This window comes from Myodes glareolus, chromosome 17 (assembly GCF_982192425.1).
Source record: "Myodes glareolus chromosome 17, mMyoGla1.1, whole genome shotgun sequence".
NCBI lineage: Eukaryota > Metazoa > Chordata > Mammalia > Rodentia > Cricetidae > Myodes > Myodes glareolus.
This window is the reverse complement of record NC_142042.1, coordinates 4,926,259-4,944,944: the sequence shown is the minus strand read 5'-3', so window position 1 is coordinate 4,944,944 and position 18,686 is coordinate 4,926,259. Positions and strand designations below refer to the sequence as shown.

General features: G+C 43.6%; 1 protein-coding gene across 4 annotated transcripts in view; it reads left to right on the top strand.

Annotated features, from left to right (window-relative positions):
• Slc44a5 (solute carrier family 44 member 5) overlaps positions 1-18,686 on the top strand; it is a 251,104-nt gene that overhangs the window by 185,377 nt on the left and 47,041 nt on the right. For all 4 annotated transcript variants that reach the window (XM_085677518.2, XM_048453535.3, XM_085677517.2 and 1 more), the window contains one exon: positions 9,491-9,564. In XM_085677518.2, coding sequence (XP_085533644.2) covers positions 9,491-9,564 — 74 coding nt within the window. The remainder of the gene's footprint in view (positions 1-9,490; positions 9,565-18,686) is intronic.

Sequence of the window (18,686 nt, the reverse complement as noted above, 5' to 3'; positions counted from 1 at the left end):
ATGATAGCCTTTTTATCTTCACGTGCTTTTCTAAAATCATCAAATTGCACTTTAGAAGAGCTAGGATTGTATTTTTCTTGCCTTTCCTTTTCCTTGATAGTCTAGGCATATTTCACTCCTGTCCTGTGCATGTGTATCCCACACCTGCACATAACCACACACATTTGCATGCACACATGTGCATAACTGCATACATATGCATGCACACACATGCACATAACCACACAGACATGTGTGCATACACACACACATCTCCATACATGTGCAAGCACACATATGCATGTGCATGCACACACATGCACATAACCACACACATGCACACACATGCACATAACAGCATACATGTGCATGCACATACATGCATATAACTGCACCCATAAGCATGCACACAAACATAGTGATATTTTATTTATGTTTTAATAGATAAAGCTTGCCTGAATATCAGTGGAGCAAAACTAAGCCACTAGAGGTCAGGCAATGGTGACACACACCTCTAATCCTAGGATTTGGAAGACAGAGACTTGGAGCTCAGTCTGCAGTCATCCAGCCTTGGTAGAGAGAAGACTTTCTAGTGACTTGCTGTTTTACTTTTCTGATCTTCAGTTTGAACCTCATTATCTGTCTCTGGGTTTTTATTATTCATGCTGCACACACATGCACATAACTGCACACTCATACATGCATACACATGCATGTAGCTTTACACACATGGACATAGCTGCACACACAAGGAGAAATAGGGTTTCTATTACTGGTGATTGCACCATGATCATGGCAAAATCTTAGTCTCTCAACTGTGGGCTCTTGTAAAATCAAAAGTAAATACTTCCTTACTGCAAGAGGGAAACACGGGGGCACAATCAGATCACAGCAAGACTAGATTCCAACTGTGTAAACCACACGATGCCCAGTGTCTGGGATCCACTCACGGTCCTCCGGGCTCCTCCAGTGGGCTTGGGTCACTCACTCCTTCAGATCTGCCCACAGTTTGTCTTCTAAGCGCAGGCATGTTCCATCCCACGGCTGCCGCTGTTCTTGGTGGTTGTCCCACAGAGATCGCTGCTGGATGGCGAAGCTTCTTTGTTATGGAAGCTAACCTTTGCTTACTTTATGATCTCACACATCCGTCCATTTTCTCTGTAAGAGCACAGGCCTCCCGTATGGGTTCAGTTTCTCAGCAGCGTCCGAGGCCAGGGCTCCACATGCTTCTGAGAATATGTCACATGGCACTCACTGTTTTCCTCTGAAGATGGAATTACTGCCCCAGCAAACTTGTAAACAGTGTTTTATACAGAAACCATGTTTCCTACTTGTGTGGTTTGTTACAGTTGGCCTCCCATCCAAGTACGAACAAGCCCACACTGCTCAGCTCCTGTGAGCAGAAACAACCCAGCACACTCAGGGTGGTTTACACTAACAGCAGGGCAGTGAGATGACTCTGTGGGTAAAAGTGACTGCCACCAAGTCTAACGATCTGAGTTCAAACCCCACGCCTCACACAATGGAAGGAGGGAATTGACTCCAAGTTTCCTCTGACCTCCCCTTGTTATTGTACCCCCACTGCTCCTCCAAAATTTCCTGAACTAATTTAAAATCTAATTAGATTTCTAATGACCAAGTTCATATTTTCAATGACAATGACTAAGTAGCTCTCTAATCCCAGCAAGGCGCTCTCCCGAGGACTCATCCCTAACGGCTTTATCCCTCGCAATCTGAGAGTGTCATCCATGAAACTTAGAAGTCACCCTATGTTCATCTTAATATCTAAGGTTATTTGTATTTCTAAGGGGTGCAAAATCAGTACATGAATTTGTATTTTAAAATTTCTCTTAATTTGTCAATATGAGGAAGCAGTATCCAATTTAAAAGGCACAAAAACATACATTAAAAATAGTTCTCCTGGGTCTGGAGAGATGGCTCAGCAGTTAAAGAGAACTGGCTGCTCTTCCAGAGATTCAGAGATCTGTTCCCAGCAACCGCATGGTGGTTCACGGCCATCTGATGGCCATTTCTGACATAAAGTTGTACATGCAGATAGAAGATAGAACACTCATATGCATAAAATAAATAAATCTTTTTTTTTTAAATAGTTCTTTCTTACTATTTCAGTTGCCCTCCTTGAGAAAGCAACTAACTCCATCTGTTTGGGTAGTCTGTATGTAATCACTTAAGATGTGTTTTTTTTTTTCATTTAACGGACACCTCATTGTAAATATAAAATTGCTTTACAAATAAAACTGTTACACTGTCAACCTAATCTTCCAAACTGAATCTTATCTCTCAGTGTGAAAACATTCTGATGTTCACCAGGGTTTCTGGTTGTGATAGTCCCTCCGGGTGTGACAATGCTCAGAAGTGCATTGCTGTTCTGATATAATTTTTTGTTCTCCTTCTCTGGGTGTCTGTATAGGGCTAATCTACTCCAAATATGTAGGCATTCCTTTCTCTTTTGTGTCCATATGTGTGTGTGCAAGGTGTATGCAGGTGGCCTTGCACCTTTGTACACACACCAGCTGGTGGGGTGTCCCACTCCATCGCCTGCATCATTACTCTCTTGAGGAGCTCACCTGGAGCTGGGCTGGTGGGCAGGAGCCCGCAGTGGTCCTCCTGTCTGTGGCCGTCACAGTGCTGAGGTGGCAGTTGTGCACATTCAGCCGTGCTGAACTTTCCATTTAGGTGCTGGGGACTTGAACTTAGTCCTCATGCTGGTGCAGCGAGCCATCCCAGCTCCACTACTTCAATAATAGCTTTTTAAACAGATGAGAATTCTCCATAACAGGTACTGATAACTTTGGAGAAAGATCCAGGCTGTCCAAGGCTGTCTCACACCTTGCTTGTGTTGGACCTTTGGTCCGTAGTGCCAGTTGTAAGATGAGCAATGTCTAGGGTCTGCCTTGCACCTTGATTTCCTTTCCTTTTTTTTATTTATTTTTTTAGACATTTACTATTATGTACCCCAGACTAGACTCAAACTTGTGGAAATCCTCTGCCTCCAAACTGCTGGGATTACAGGCATGTGAGTTACCATGTCCAATCTGGCTTTCACTATAACAGCAATTTACAAAGTTATTTCCAACTACTTGGAATGTAGTGCAAAATTTATCCAAATGATGAATCGTACCTGAAGACTAACGATATCTAATCCTACTCTGTTTTAAACAAAAGGCATACTTATAGGAGCATCACTTGAGTTCTGGGTAAAAGAATAGGCTTTCTTTCCCTTGACAAATAGAAAATATAAATCATGGCCAGCTAAAGCTGTTTTCTCAAGATAGTAGAAACTCAAATGCAAGGAAAATAGAGTAGAAAATTAATCATGGAGAATACAGAAGGCTTTAAGACACAATTATTCAGAACTAACTAGAACAGATCCAGCACTCAGCAATCTTATCTGACCTGCGTGACATTGCCAATGTCATCCTAGTTCCGCAGGAGTTTGAGTTGTTATATTTTACTTTCAACAACAGCTTCAAGTTCATTTAAATATTAACCCTACAAAGCAAGTACTCTTTTCTCAATGGGGTGCCGGTACTCCCTTGGAAGGCAAATGGAGCCTATGATACAAAATGTTGCCACTTGAAAAACCAGTTGCTCTCAAATATCTGAAAATACAAATTGATGTAATAAAAGCCCTCCCCAGTTAAGTCCCTGATTTTAACAAGTGAAATTCTTCCAAGTATTCTAGAACGTTTCAATGTCATTTTAAGAATTTGTTCCTAAACCTTTTCACACATGTCTGTAGCACACACTGCTCTATCTCGACCCCACTTCCTTCCTTACCTGCCCACTCCCCCATGCTGCACAAATTGCCCTTCTGCATCCATGTCTGTCTGGTTTGTACTGTGATCATGAGATCATCATGGCCATCTGTGTGACCAGGAGTTTAACCAGGACCATCTGTGTGATCAGGAGTTTAACCAGGACCATCTGTGTGACCAGAATTTTAACCAGGGACATCTGTGTGACCAGGAGTTTAACCATCACCATCTGTGTGACCAGAATTTTAACCAGGGCCATCTGTGTGACCAGGAGTTTAACATGGACCATCTATGTGACCAGGAGATGGGAGTTATGCATTGGAGCCTGGTAGTCTTAGCATTGAATGGACAGTCTCCCTACCCAAGCATCTATCAGTAGCAGTAGCTCATTGGTAAAGGTAGCACCTAGTGAACCCCTCTGCCTTTCATGATTGATTGTTGATAAGACCCATCTTGTGTGGGTTCAATGTATGAAAACTCAGGATATTTATAATCTCTCTATCCACACACACCCACACACACACACACACACACACACACACAGGTACAAACGATGGGAAGCAGCTTACTGTAACAGAGTATCAGTGATCTTTTAGGCAGTGTTTCTAGTAAGCAAGGAATAGGGGTACATAGATTCAGTCCTCACACAGTAAGGAGCCCTGAGAACTCGCTCCCCTCCCAAAACTGCCAGAGTTTCTAACAGTCATGGAAAGTAGAGAGAGAGAGAGAAAGTACTTCTAACTTGTTTTCTCAGTTACTTTCTGTTACATAAACTATTTCAGGAAGGAGAGGCCTAATAGGCCCACCGAGGGCACAGCCCATCGTGATAGGGGAGTCATGAGGACTGGAGTGGCCTCGTCCAGGGCAGCACAGGGCCTGTTTATGTTAGGCCCCCACCAGGAAGCAAAGGTAGATGTTACCGTCAAGGCTTACCCTAAGCTTCCCACGTCTGCCAGCTACACTACAGTCCCAGAGGCCCCACAACCTCCCCGAAGGAGCAGGTGACATGTGCCACTCACACCATGTTCTAGAGTTGGCGATGCAGATTTCGGAGAAGTTTAGGCATTACCCATATGCCATCCACCTTGAATTGTCAGACAGGATCTCTCATTGGCTTAGAACTTGCTGTCCAGGGAGCCTCAGAGGCTTCCATGCCTCTGCCACACCCTCCAGTACTGAGATTACAAGCACAGGCTAGCATGTCTGGTCCTCCACAACATACACTATTTTCATGGCCAACACGTTATCGACCAGCTGTTACCCCAACCCCGGAGCTGACATTTGTGTTGAGAGCATGTGGGGTAAGAGACAAGTTCGCAGCATCCTTCCGTCCGGTGTCGTTCTGGCGCAGCAGAGGCACAGAGAGACAGCCCTTCCATGCTGGAGTCACTGACTGCGGGCGGCCCCTCAGCTGACTCGTTAGGCACTGACAGGTGATCTGTCAGAGAAGAATGAGTCTCGGAGCTTCCCTGCTCACGCTAATGCTTCTTATTAATGACCGTTCAGGATGGATGATACTGAAATTCCACCTGCCACAAAGAAAGAAACCTAAAAAATTGAATCAGTTTCAGGGTGAGGATAGAAAGCTGTCCCCAGACGGGAAGCTGAGTGGCAGCCATCAGAAAGTGAAAGCAGCCTGCAGCTGGGATGTGCGCTGGGCAAATAAAGCTCCATTGCCACTGGGACTTGGTTTGGTTGGTGATTTTCCATTTACTGGTGGCGTGTGTGAACTTGACCCAAACAACTCTCTCTGGGCACCTTACTCACCGTGTTGAGTCAGAAGAAAAGAAAATCCAATCCGAACTTCTAAACACAGAACCTGAATGGTCAGCAGTGACTACTTATGACTGGTCCGCCAGTCAGGATGTGTGTGCCTGTGTGTGCACACGTGTGTGTCTATGTGTGTGTGCCTGTGTGTGCATGTGTGTATGTGTGTGTTCATGTGTATGTATGTGTGTGTGTGCATGTGTGTGTGTGTGTGTGTGTGTGTGTGTGTGTGTGCGTGTGTGTGTGTATGTGGCTTATCAGGTCTTCTGCTGAATGCTGCTTCAGAGGCCTCCATGTTTGAGGTCAGATCAGCACTCTTTTCCTATAAGGTTCAGGAAATAAATGTTTTTGATTTTGTATGTTGGGTGACTTCTCATACAACCATCAAAATCGGCCATATTAACACAAAATTGACCACAGACTATGAGCATGTAAATGAAATGAATATTTATTTTTAAAAATTCTTACTTATGGATACTAAAATTTGAATTTTGTCTATTTTTTTATGTCACAAATGTGATACTGTGATTTGGTTTTTTTTGTTGTTGTTGTTGTTGTTAGACAAGATCTTTCTACATAGCCCAGGCTAGCCTCAAACTCATAATTTCCTGCTTCTGCTCCTCCAGGGCTATGATTTACAGGTGTGTACTTCCATTCTTTATGTAGTTTTAAAAACTACACAAGGATGGGGAACCCAGTAGAAGGAGGCAGAGGTTCAAGCATCTGAGGCAAATTCCAGACCAACTGGGGCTACATAGTGATTCCCTTTCTCAAACAAATGAATAAAGTAAAAGTCACTCACAGCTCAGTGACTGCACATGAGCAAGGGGACACCAGCTCTGCTGGCAGAAAGCAGCGCCCCTCCCCCTCCACTCTGGTCTGTATTACGGTGGGAGAGTAGATGTGAAATGGGCAGTCTACAGGTCTGGAGTCTCGTCCCGTCAAACCCTTCAGGTCACATGTCAAGCTGCTTAGAGAATGGGGTTTTATTACTGGGGTAGCTCAAGCTCACACACTTTGGGGGAATAAGGGAGCGTTCTTGGTGGGTTGCCCAGCCCCACAGGTGAAAGCAAACTGCGATGTGCGCAATGGGGCAGGCAGTCACCCAGGAGCAGAAAGCTCTGACTGTCGCCGATGGACAATAAACTGGACATGCGTGCGTGAACAAGCTTGTCAACGGAAACATGTTGAGAAGGAACTGGGGAAGACAGCCTGGAAAGAGGCTATGGGGCTCGACAAGGATTGGACCTGAAAGTTTAGCATGAAAGTGACATTCAGGAAGTGAGGTGGTGGCCCGGCTCCAGTTGTAAGAGAAAATGATGTCGTGTGTCTCAATGGCATTTGATTACAGAACAGTTCGGCAGAGGCAGAGACCGCTTACAGGAGCCCAATTAAGAGACCAGGGCAATGGTTTGAAGAGAGGATAAGGAACCTAGATGCACTCCAGGCAACAAAAGCCAGATCAGAGAAGAAGTCAAGAGAACTTGCCGGTTGAATGTAAAAGATGCTGAGAAAATGGGAAATCACAGGAAGCTCCCAATGCTTTAAGTTCCGGTGACCATGTTTGGACCATAGTCATAGTTTAGAGACACAAGGGAGGGAAATTCGTAAGCGCATGTGTAATTGGAATTTAGATACAAGGGAACAAAGTACTTTGCTAATTTATCTTGACAGTGCTTTCATGTCGGAGATCCACAGTCTGAACCGATGGACAGCGTGTGAGCCTTGTTTTGGGAAAATGTGACTTTGATAGGAGGGAAGTAATGAAGAGAGTTGGGCCTATTTCTCCGTCAGTTTTCACTCAGGGACCCCATGGGACGCAACCCAATTCTTAATTCCTCCAGTGGATCTTAGCACTTGCCGTAACCGCGAAAAGGAGCCCACCTGAGGAAAAGGTACCCAGGACTGCCCTCCAGCTCAAATATGGCTCAGAATTACTCAGACAGAAATTCTACAAACCACTTATTTCAATATTTGTCTTGGGAGTTATTTTTTAATTATCCAAATGAAATACTTGATCTAAAACTCCACCTCACTTCCTGTAGAGCACCGGCATGGTGGTTGCCGTCCTGAGCTCAAAGTCAGGAACAAAGATTAGCCTCAGAGCTTGTAGAGGCAGAAGCAGCCTGCTGGATTCCCTGACCCAAACCATTTTACACAAGCTGTATTTTATATTTTGTTCAAAAAAATTCCAAGAAACTTTCTAAGCTCTGTATTTTCTCCCTGAAGAGAATATAAGGGAAGAGACAGAAGTAAATGAGCAATAGTAATAGAATAGTAATAGAAATAGTAAATTATAGGAAATAGCTGTGATTGCCTGGAGGTACACACCTGAGCACACACAGAGACAAACATACAGAGACAGAAACACACATGGATATACAAGCAGACACACAGACACATCTCACCTGTGCTAAAGCGGGAGTATACCCAGCTGCCTCCAAATCAAAGTATTCTGTTTTGAAAATTCTCTTGTATAACTTTCAATCCTATCACATAAGCTGTTGTTGTTTTATTTTTTTTGTCTAGACAGTATACCCCATACAACCGAGACTGCCTCAAGATCTTGGTTCCCCTGCCTCATCTTCCTGAGGGCTGAGATTACAAGCTTCACCATGACCGCCTAGATGCTTTTCTTTTGTTTTGTTTCTATAATAGATTTGTAACTGTTTCCAACTAAGAAGCAGTAGAGTTCTCACTTTAATGATAGCTCTAACTTTTAAGCCATTGAAGGTGGAACACAACATCATACTGGAAATAGGGAACACTTTATTTTGAAGACCTTGGGTGTCAGAGCTGGGGAGATGGCTCAGTAGTCAAGAACACTGGATGAACCTTCAGGGGACTGAGGTTTGAGTCTCCATACCCACAAGGCAGCTCACAACCATTTATGATTCCAGTTCCAGGGGATCCAACATCCTGTTCTGGCCTCCATGGACACCAGGCACGTACACAAGCGGTAGACAGATACACACACAGGCAAACCCCCACACGCACAAAATAAATATTAAAGGAAAATAGAAGCCTTGTGTGCCCTACAGATCCTTTGATTGGATTCTAATCCTGATTTAGTGAATTAGCAAGTCTCCCTGAAACACATTCTTTCTAAATCTAATCTGATGACATCTATTTTGTGCGGTTCTGGAAAGATCAGAATCTGGAAACATTTTCATTTGTGCCAGTGTTAGAGAATCTATAACTCTGCTTCTCAATGAAAGTTAACGTGGTCAGTCTTCTTTATAAAATACTTACACCAAGAAAGTACAAATGGGGAAGATATGGAGAAAGGACAGGTTATTTTAGACTGTGTGTTGGGAAAGCATGAAAAATAAGTCATGTGCCCAAACTACTTAAATTCCACTTCAAATTCCGCTTTTAAGAATCACTCAATGGCCAAGGAGATAAGTCTACACGAGTCTCATAGTGCAAACAAGAAGCTCCGAGAGAAGGAAGGAGCTCAGAGAACTTGCTGATGGAATCCCCGCACCCACGTAATGGCTGATGGGTCTGTGCGGGAGTCTGCTGGGCAAGGACTCGTCAAGTCAGAGAGCTCTTGGTTTGGATCAGGGCCCTGCCTCACTGAATTAGATGGAAATTGGTCAAGGAAGTTTCCTGATACCAACAACATTCCCACATGCATGCAAACACATATGCACACATATGCAATATATACATAGACACGGAAAGAAAAAGTCTACTTGATGTTGGCATATGCTAATCTCTAGAAATGTTTCCCACATGAACCAAGAGAGAATAAATACTTAGAGCTCAAAGCGAGCTCTTGTCATGGTGATCTGAATCCCCCACTTCTCCTTAAGTCTCTGGTTGAACAAATTCGCCTGTCCTGCCTTTCAGAATTGTTTGCTGCAGGTGGCTGATAGCTATTTTCTTTCTTTCCCTACGTTTTGTATGGTGAAGAAGTCACTCGGGATGCCTTTTAATTCTCTGTTCCTTTCTGTCTTCAGGAGTTGTACGGACGTTCTGTGCTGTATGATCTTCATACTGTTTGTTACGGGCTACATCCTGTTAGGACTCGTGGGTGAGTAACCCCAGGTATAAACAATACTAACCATTTGTTAGTGGATCAACCACACCAGTGCCTCATTTTAAACATGAGTTGTTCTCTTCTTGTTATTGACGTTATCTTCTCTGGACTTGTTTGGTGGTGATACGAACAAAATTGGCACAGCGCAGAGTGGCCAAGTGGAGACTCTGTAACTGAGACAGCAGCAAAGAAGGAAGAAGGTTTCTAGTTCCTTCTTTAGTAATTTCTACCTTTTAAATTCCAATGAAGAACTGGTTATACCAGGGCTGCTGCTGGCTGTAAGAACTAGGAGCTAGGTCAGTTGGGCAATTTTTAAATGTGTTGATTCATAAGCTAAACAGGATAAGGGCAATGATTATCAATTTCACCAGCTAATCCATTGTTTAAATTGAACCCTGTTCTCTTTACCTACCAAGAAAGAGGCACTCTTGTTTGCTGTTACGTTAAAGATTTTTCTAGAACACAGAAACAACGAAGACAAACACATGATATTGTTTTAAAGAAAATAGCACAAAAAGAAAACAAAAAAATCATTGTGTATTTTTCTGTAAAAAGACTTTATAATTGTAGTCAGTAAACCAGACAGTTCCACCAGGAGATGTAATCCTGTCTTCCAGGAATTGACTTAATAAGATTTGGTTTGCTTCTGTAAGGGTAAGAACCATTTCCATTAGATCTTAGCTTCTAGCACCAATAATTATTGACCTGTGGTTTACATGTTACAGAACACTGTAAAATATTTTGGTCTTTCTTTTTTCACTCTCTAGTAAAAGAAGTGTCCTGAGAACAGAAATTAAAAGTCTCTCCCCAAGTTGATCTCTGTATCACCACAGAAACAGAACTGTATAAAAATCTAGGACAGGGAGAAAAAAACTTTAACAAGCATTAACACAGAAATACATAATAATAATAACAATAGCAATAATAATACGTAATAATAATAATAGTAAGGGCTTGAGGAAAGCCCCTCATGTTCTTAAATATTTAACTTTGTACCATCTAAGCATTACTGTAGATTGAATACAATCTCTAGGTTGAATATTATCAAATATTTTATAACTTCAGGACACATTTTTCTAGTTTACATAATGTTTGCTTATTTTTCCTACTATCACAGAATTGAAACGTGTTGCGTAAGATGAGGAGAATTTGGAACCAGGCAGGTCTAGATTCTTATACTACTTTGTGGGGTACAGATAACTGTCTAACCAACTCGCTCACCTGGGAAGAATGGAAACACTCCCTGAATTCCCAGACCAGTTTTGAGGGGTGAACTGCAATGCCCAACCATGTCAGCAGTGTCGACGAGAGTGCTAGACAGTGCATAAATAATGTAGCTCTTCAAAATTGCAGGAAATTTGTTTTAAATATGGTTTACAATGTTGCTTCTGTTGCAACCCACAATTTTGGTTATTAAAGTTTGAGTGAACACAGGAACTCCCCAAGGGGCTTCTGTTGCGAGTGGAATCCTTCCACACAAGGCCTAACTCAACATTGGTTGAGTCTCTCTGTAGGGTAGGTATCTGTTCTTATAAGGACTGTCAAAGTGACCTCTGCCCCTGGCAGGGTCAGTGGGAGAGCGCCCAGCCACCTCTGTCTATGGCAGGATCAGCGGGGGAGGCCCACCACAAGTCCCTCTGGAGCAAGGCAAGAATTTCACCTTTTTGTTCAAGATTCCTGGATTTGATTTGTAAACGTTTTGATTCATATAGGAAATTGGGGAACAAACTTTCCTCAATCAAAGTCAATATTCAATATTAAATTAATTCAGCATTTCTCACAAATTAATCCTGATACCACTGCTAGAAACAAATGATTCAAGAAATTCTCTAAATATCCATATACTTTCTTTATCCCTCAACTCTATCTGGCTTTGCTGGTTTGAGTTCAAGATAATTGACTTACTCCTTGCTATATTGAATGGGAAGCTGGAAGAGGACCACGGGGGTACAGTTGGCAGGGGCAATGTGAAGATTGTTAAGAATAGCTGTAACACGGAAGAATGAATGCTTTTCTTTGAGAGGTCATTTTCACCATGATGGTATTGGCACTGTGGGCTTGGCCTTCTCTATTAGAGCAGGGCCTTCACGGACTGATCATTTATCTGTGATCTCTCCGTGAGTGTCACCATGCCTATTCGTTACTTTTCAGTCGCTGTTATAAAGTACTACTTTCAAGACAGAAGAAGAGTTTATTGACTTGTGATTCTGGAGGGTAAGGGAGTCTACCGTGGAAGTGAGGCCTGGCAGCAGGAAGCTGGACACCCACATCTCTTAGCACGAACCCTAAGCAGAGAGAGGAAAACCGGAAGTGGCCTGAGGTTTGGCTCTCAGTGCCATCCCCAGGGATTTGCCTCTTCCAGCAATAGCACACTTCCTACGCCTCGCGCCAAAGAGCGTTGTCATCTTGACCCAAGCCCAGGGGAGCGTTTCTCATTCCTTCACCACGGAGGAGCTATTTCTGTTTCTCACCCGAAATCTACTAGGCAGACCTTGTTCTGAACTGGAATATTAGTTTAAGATGTGTTACATTCATTTATGCTATAGAATATTTTTTAATGATGTAATGATGTGTTACATTTGTTTATGCTATAGAATATTTTTTAACGATGCAAAGATGTGTTGCATTTGCTTAATTCTCTGAAGCCATGTTACTTCGCCTAAAACACCTGATTGGTCTAATAAAGAGCTGAACAGACAATAGCTAGGCAGAAGAGGGAAAGAAGGGGCTGACGGGCAGAGAGAATAAGTAGGAGGAGAAAGAGAGAAGAGGGGGAGCAAGAAGAGAAAGAGAGGAGGATGCTTGGGGCACACACCCAGTCGCACAGCCAGCTGTGGCGTTAGAGGTAAAAAGGCAAATGCCCAGAGGCAAAAGGTAGGTGGGATGGTGTAAGAAAAGCTGGCTAAAAAATAGCCAAGTTACGACTGGGCATTCCTAGGAAAGAATAAGTCTCTGTGTGTTTATTTGGGGGCTGGGTGGTGTGAGTCTTCAAAGAGTAAGAGTTAAAGAAAACAAAAACCAAAAAACCCAACTAGACTGTTCTCTGTGCTCTGTGTGTGTGCAGCGTGAGCACAGGGTGTTGTCTGCATGTGAGCAAGGCCCTCGACTGAGTGGATGGAGTGGAGTCTGGGTAGATGGGAATCCAGTCTTGCGGAATGATCACGTGAACATTAGGATAGTAACTCTCTTTGTGCCCGTCACAGGTGGTTGCTGTTCAATTACCGTACTAACCAGAAAAAAGAATAGGAATTCTTGTTATACAAATTGCTTTCTGCAAATCTTGGGCTAACATTATATACATAAAAATTGTGACATTCAATAATTCAACAATCTTAACGTTCAACAAATTTTCATTTTGTTTATCTCTCTAAGAGTTACTCCACTGTTACATTTCCTTATGAAATACCGCAGGCTGGAGCCCAAAGTCTGATTTCGGTTTTTAATGTTTCCCTGAAGTAATTACCCTTATTAGCTGAGAAGATGGGAAGTTAATAGGGACGTTAATGCAGGCGAGCCCAGAACTCTGTCCTCCTGCGGTGAGAAACCCAAGAGTAGTGAAAAGCTTCCAGGATGGGGTGAGGGGGTCTGGACAGCAGTCTGAACTGGACAGACTGGGTTAACTATTCCTGTTAGAATGCTGACTTCCTATCTGAGAGACTCCAAGTAAAAGGTAAACTTTCCCCCAAATCTCTGTCTTTTCAGATTATGAGAAAATGTGTGCCTGAAGGAAAAACAGTAGAGAATCAGACAGAGCCTGGAATCAGGAAATAGGAGCCTTGCTTAGCAAGACCTGAAGGGTAGCATTGTCTCTGTGGCATTACCTTGGGGTATTTGTGTCCGTTGTGGCTAGGAGACCTATCTGAGAAGCTGGATCTGTCCTGATGTGAAGTCACAGGCAATTTGGCGGGTTCTCCCTTTCATCTCTTAGATCAAATTGGTCTTTTCCCATCAAGGTACAAGGAATGGAGAAAGCCCCATCCCTAAACAAGGTCACTCACTAGTGTAACCTTTCCAGGAATAAAGATAATTCTAGGATGATTTATAGTTCTGTCTGTAGAGAAATGCAGGGGCTGTTTTATTCAAGTAAGTGTAATTAAACATTATACATTTTTAGATTTGAAAATATACAACTGACAGAATATTTCAGGTATTTGAGATGTACAACATGAAGGCTTTTTAAACTGGAGATTGAACCCAGAGCCTTACACGCCACACAAAAAAGCTTTCTTACAACTGAGCTATGCCCCCAGACCCAGCCTGGCATTTTGCTGTTGTATCTCTTGTATAATTATTATCATAATTAAGCTAATTAACATCCATTCCTCAGCATAATTACCTTTTGGGAGGGGCGAAAATACTTATGATGTGCTCTTTGAGAAATTTTTTGTATGCAATTGCACACACCGCACTGTATGCTGGGTCTCTAGAAGTCAGTCGTGTCGAACCTAAAGATTTACCGTTAGAACACTCTGAGTCCTGCTCCCATGGCCGCAATCGCGCCATGCTCCCGGCAGCTCTCCGTCTGTGCTGTGACTTGATGCTGTCACCTCTGCCATGTGAGCTGTGCTGAACTAAGTTACAGCGTGACACTTCCTTCTACCCCCAAAAGGCTAAAACGTCATAAATCGTCAGGCTTTTCCTGACCTAGACATTGATTCAAGGCTCCTCACTGAGACAGGTCAGAAATTTGGTTCAGAGAGGAAGGTTGCTCTCTGAAGAGGTTCCTCTGCCTGCCCCCAACAATGGCATTTCTTCCTCCCCTTCCCCTCTCATAATGGTATTCCCTCCCCTCTCTTTCCTTCTTCTTCCTCCTCCTTTTCCCCCCTCTCCCTCCCTCACTCTTGATGAACTCCCCTCCAGGTGTTGAAGGGAAGCCTCTCTCCCTCTCCTTCCCTTTAAGGCTCCATTCTGTTTGTTTGTATTGTTTCTGTCTACTTCCTCCCACCTCAAGGCCTTGACATCTTCTCATTCCGATAAACCTTGTACCTGAAGACATAATTATGAATTCTGTCTCCTTCTGGACCAGTTGCTACTGTCATCTGTTTTATTTCACATTCATATCTCTTGATCTATGTCCTCCCACCATCCCCATCCCCTCACTCCTGGTAGCTGCTGCTCTACTTTCTGCCTGGATTCTTGTTAGAATTCACCACGTATTAGTGAAAGCAAGTGAAATTTGGTTGCTTTTCTGTGCCTCTGCATTCATCCCCATTGCCACAAACAGTAAGATTTCCTTCTTTTCATGATTATGTTTTCTTGGTTTTTCGAGACACAGTTTCTCCGTGTCACAGCTCTAGCTGTCCTGGAACTAGCTCTTGTAGACCAGGCTGGCCTCGAACTCACAGGTTTATTCCATGTGTGTGCGTGCACACTTTCCTTAGCCATCCACCTGTTGACAGATTCTTAGCTTGTGTCTGTGTCTTGGATACTGTGAAGAACACCAAAGTCAACATGAGGCAGACACCTCTATTTGTCTTCAGAGGTATCCCCATAAGGGATGGCTGATGATCCTAATTTCAGTGTTTTGAACCCATTTTCCAAGATAATTGAGATAATTACGTTCCCACCTACAAGGTCCAAGAGGCTCCCTTTTCCCCACAATCTCCTCACCACTGGTCACTTCTGTGCTTCCCAGGCATCTTGCATTTCTCTTTTAGGAGCAGATATACTGAAATATTCACTGTTAGAGGGAACTGAACACAGGGGCCATGTCTTGCCGTTTGCTTACATTAAGACCAAAATGAACCTACCTGTCATGTCATAGCTAAGACTATTACCAAAAGTAAATTAATGTCTTCAATTAAAAGCTCATTTTTAAAATTGATTTCCATTATTTCAAGGATGATTCGATCACACTTTTATTTCTGAAAAATGTGTTGTGCACTAACAGGGTGACAAGGGTCAATACTGTGCATCCTTTTACTTTCCTTATGAATACAGACATGTTTATAAACTACATCCCACACTCATACTTCTGCTTCAAAAGTATTTGGTTTAAAAAGGAAACGTTTGGTTTTCAGCTGAGATTTGAGCTTGTCCATAGTACTGAGTGATTCTGACCTTTCGTTAGGTTTTCCTGTGCACCCTTGTGCACGCCCATGCTGTCCAGACTTCTTGAAGTGTTGTTAGCATATGAAGGACTGGCTTGCACTCAAGGACACGACCCTAAATTCACCACTGGGTGGAAGAGGCCCCCTGTGAAATGACAACCATGTTTCTCACCCCAGCAACTGGAGACGGGACTGTTTCTCAAAGCCTGTCTACAGCAGCAGCCCTGCCGACAATGCGGGTCTTCAGATCTGACTTCATGTGCCCTATTATCTGCTTCATTGCGTTTGTAAATTGCTTGTGTTAAAACGACATAAGCACGATGTGGCAGGCCTGTTCCTCTCATACTAGAACAGTTAAGATGTGCCTTTAAGGGGCACATGCTAATGACCTGAGAGCCAGCATCCCAGGCAGCCAGGGCTTCACGGTTGCCTTCGCTGCCCCCAAACAGATCTGCAGTTCATCCTTCAGGGTCGGTGTGAGCAGTCGGGTCTGATCATTTTCCCCTTGACTTCTGGAGGGCTTTATAACGGCCACCACTTTCCGACTCGCCCCAAAAGCTTGACTGGAGCTTGTTCTGAAAACCCCTGAAAATGAGAGAGGGTGTTAGGTAGCAGCGGTGCTTCCCTGGATATACGGGGATAAATGTTTCCTTGAGATGAGTGATAAGGTCTTTTGCCCAAATAAGGCTTTCACTTGTCCGTGCCAACCTTTGTCCATCCTCTGTGAAATACCTCAACAGAATGTGCAAATGTACAATTCCTCATCCTTTTCCCCCTCCCCTACACAAACACACACCAAACACACACACACACACACACACACACACACACACACACACACACACTATCCATGTATACGTCGGAGTCAGCCAAAGCGATCCTTTTAAGTTATTTCTAGACACGTGGCCGTTGGGTACCTGCCACATAAACATGAGGACCTGAATCCGATTCCCAGAACCCACTTAAAATACTGGGCCTGGGGGTGCACATCTGAGGCCCCAGCTCTCGGGAAGCTGGACAGATGGATCTGTGGACCTCACTGGACAGTCAACCTAGCAGAGTTGTTGAGTTCCCGGTGAAAGAGGCCTTGTCTCAAAAACATGGTGGACAACACCTGAGGAATGACAATAGAGTTTGACTTCCAGCCCCATTATGTACTCCCCCAAACACACACACACACATACAAAGTTTTTCTAAAACAGTGGGCTAATGAAGGGAATAAAATGATTGACTCAAGTGTATATAGATTGCTCAGCAAACTTCATAACCTAGGCAGTTTACACTCTTACCCCCTAGGGTGTCGTGACTTTTAATTACTGGAGGCGTGTGATAAAGTGGAGGTCAGGCTGAACTCCACAACACTATTCTCACGTCTCTCACACCTTCCCCTCGTGGTTTCTATGATGCTAGGTAGACCTGAACTCACCGTAGAGCCCAGAGTGACTTCAGTCCCAAGTGTTGGGACTACAGGCATTGGCCTCCCTCCTGTGGGCTTTTCTGTGGGACTGAGTGTTAGGCATGCCATAGCTGACACTGACCCACAACACACAGTGGTCCCTTAGTGGAGTCTTTAATTCGTTGACCGATAATGTAAAAGGGGAAAGAAATCAATGGCGACCACTGCTACTGATGGGAGACCCCACTTCCCCTCATCCCATCAACAGGCGTTCACAGTTATGGGGGCAAATGTACAATGGCTCCCACAAGCACCACCAGGGGATCACAGAGGTTCTCAGATGACCACAGCTGCCTGTCACTGTGGCCTGCTTATTACTGTCTCCTTTACAGTCCTTAATCTGTCCTGGGTCCAGCCCATTGCGCCTGTGGAAGCTTCTGGGAGCTGCCCATCCCCACTCCAAACAAAGCACAAACATCAAAGTCTGGTTTCAGATTTCGGTTTTTGAGAAATTAAAGAAAGAGCTAGCATGACTGCGTCCACAGTGGGTCCCAAGCCCCTACCAGACCTTCCACTGCCATTATCTACTTCTGCAGGCTCAGTATTCTGTGCATTTTATACCTGCTTCTGTGCTTTAGCAGCTAATTAGAAAGTGGGGATTTAAAATACGTGAATAATTTGATCTGGGTTATAGACAATAAGAAACAGACATCTCAATATGGTGATTACTCTCCAGGCCCTATTCATTACTGAGGAGCCTTTGGCCATCAACAATTACAAGAGAAGGGAACATCGTTGTCTTGAGGATGTGGCGCTGGCTGCCCATATTCCTCTGAATGGCTGCACATCCGGGCACACATGAGCAACACTGACTGCATTTTGTGGTCATTGAGAAAGAGGACGTAAAGTTGGGAGGCAAATGCATTGAGGCAATATGGGGGGAGTTGGGGTTGGGGAGATGGGTGGCAGGGGTCACATTGCATTGTGTGTACGCATGAAATCCTCAGGAGCAAAGAAAAACCGTATAAAAAGGAATCCAATGCCCAATTCTCAGCTAATAATTATTTAGAGAGACAGGGTAAGACATTTTAGGATAAAGCTAAAAGAATGGAGTTGGATGAAATTGGATCGCTTAGCCAATGTGTGGCAAACTACGGCACAGGAACATTGTAATAAGGGTCTAACTGAGCACTGAGCACTTGGATGTCATTTGCATACCTATATATTGCTCTTTTTTTATTCTGGAAAACAAGGACAGGAAAAAATGGTGGCTGCTCAGATCTCACAAGATGGTATTCCTAGATGAAGCTTATTTGGCCTCTATGACATTAGAGAGAAATAGACAAAGGAAGCCTCCCTGGTACTTAGACACTAACCAAAAGAAATGAGAAAAGTACTGAGAAAAATTCTCTTCCTTATTACAATCCTCATTTGGAAAATTGATTTTTTTTTATTGTCACAAGTCACACCAGTCACATGCATAAGGGTGATTGAATTATAAGGCAAACTGTCAGCTCCAATAAGTGTGGGGAAGGAGATGACGGAGCAATGTTATCAGAAGCAAAGGACCAGGATGTGTTTTCAGCTGCAGCCTGGACGTTTAGCAATGGCGTTGTTCAAACTTTGAGAAGGTAGAAGAACAGCTAGAGCGGACAGCTATTACCTAGTTT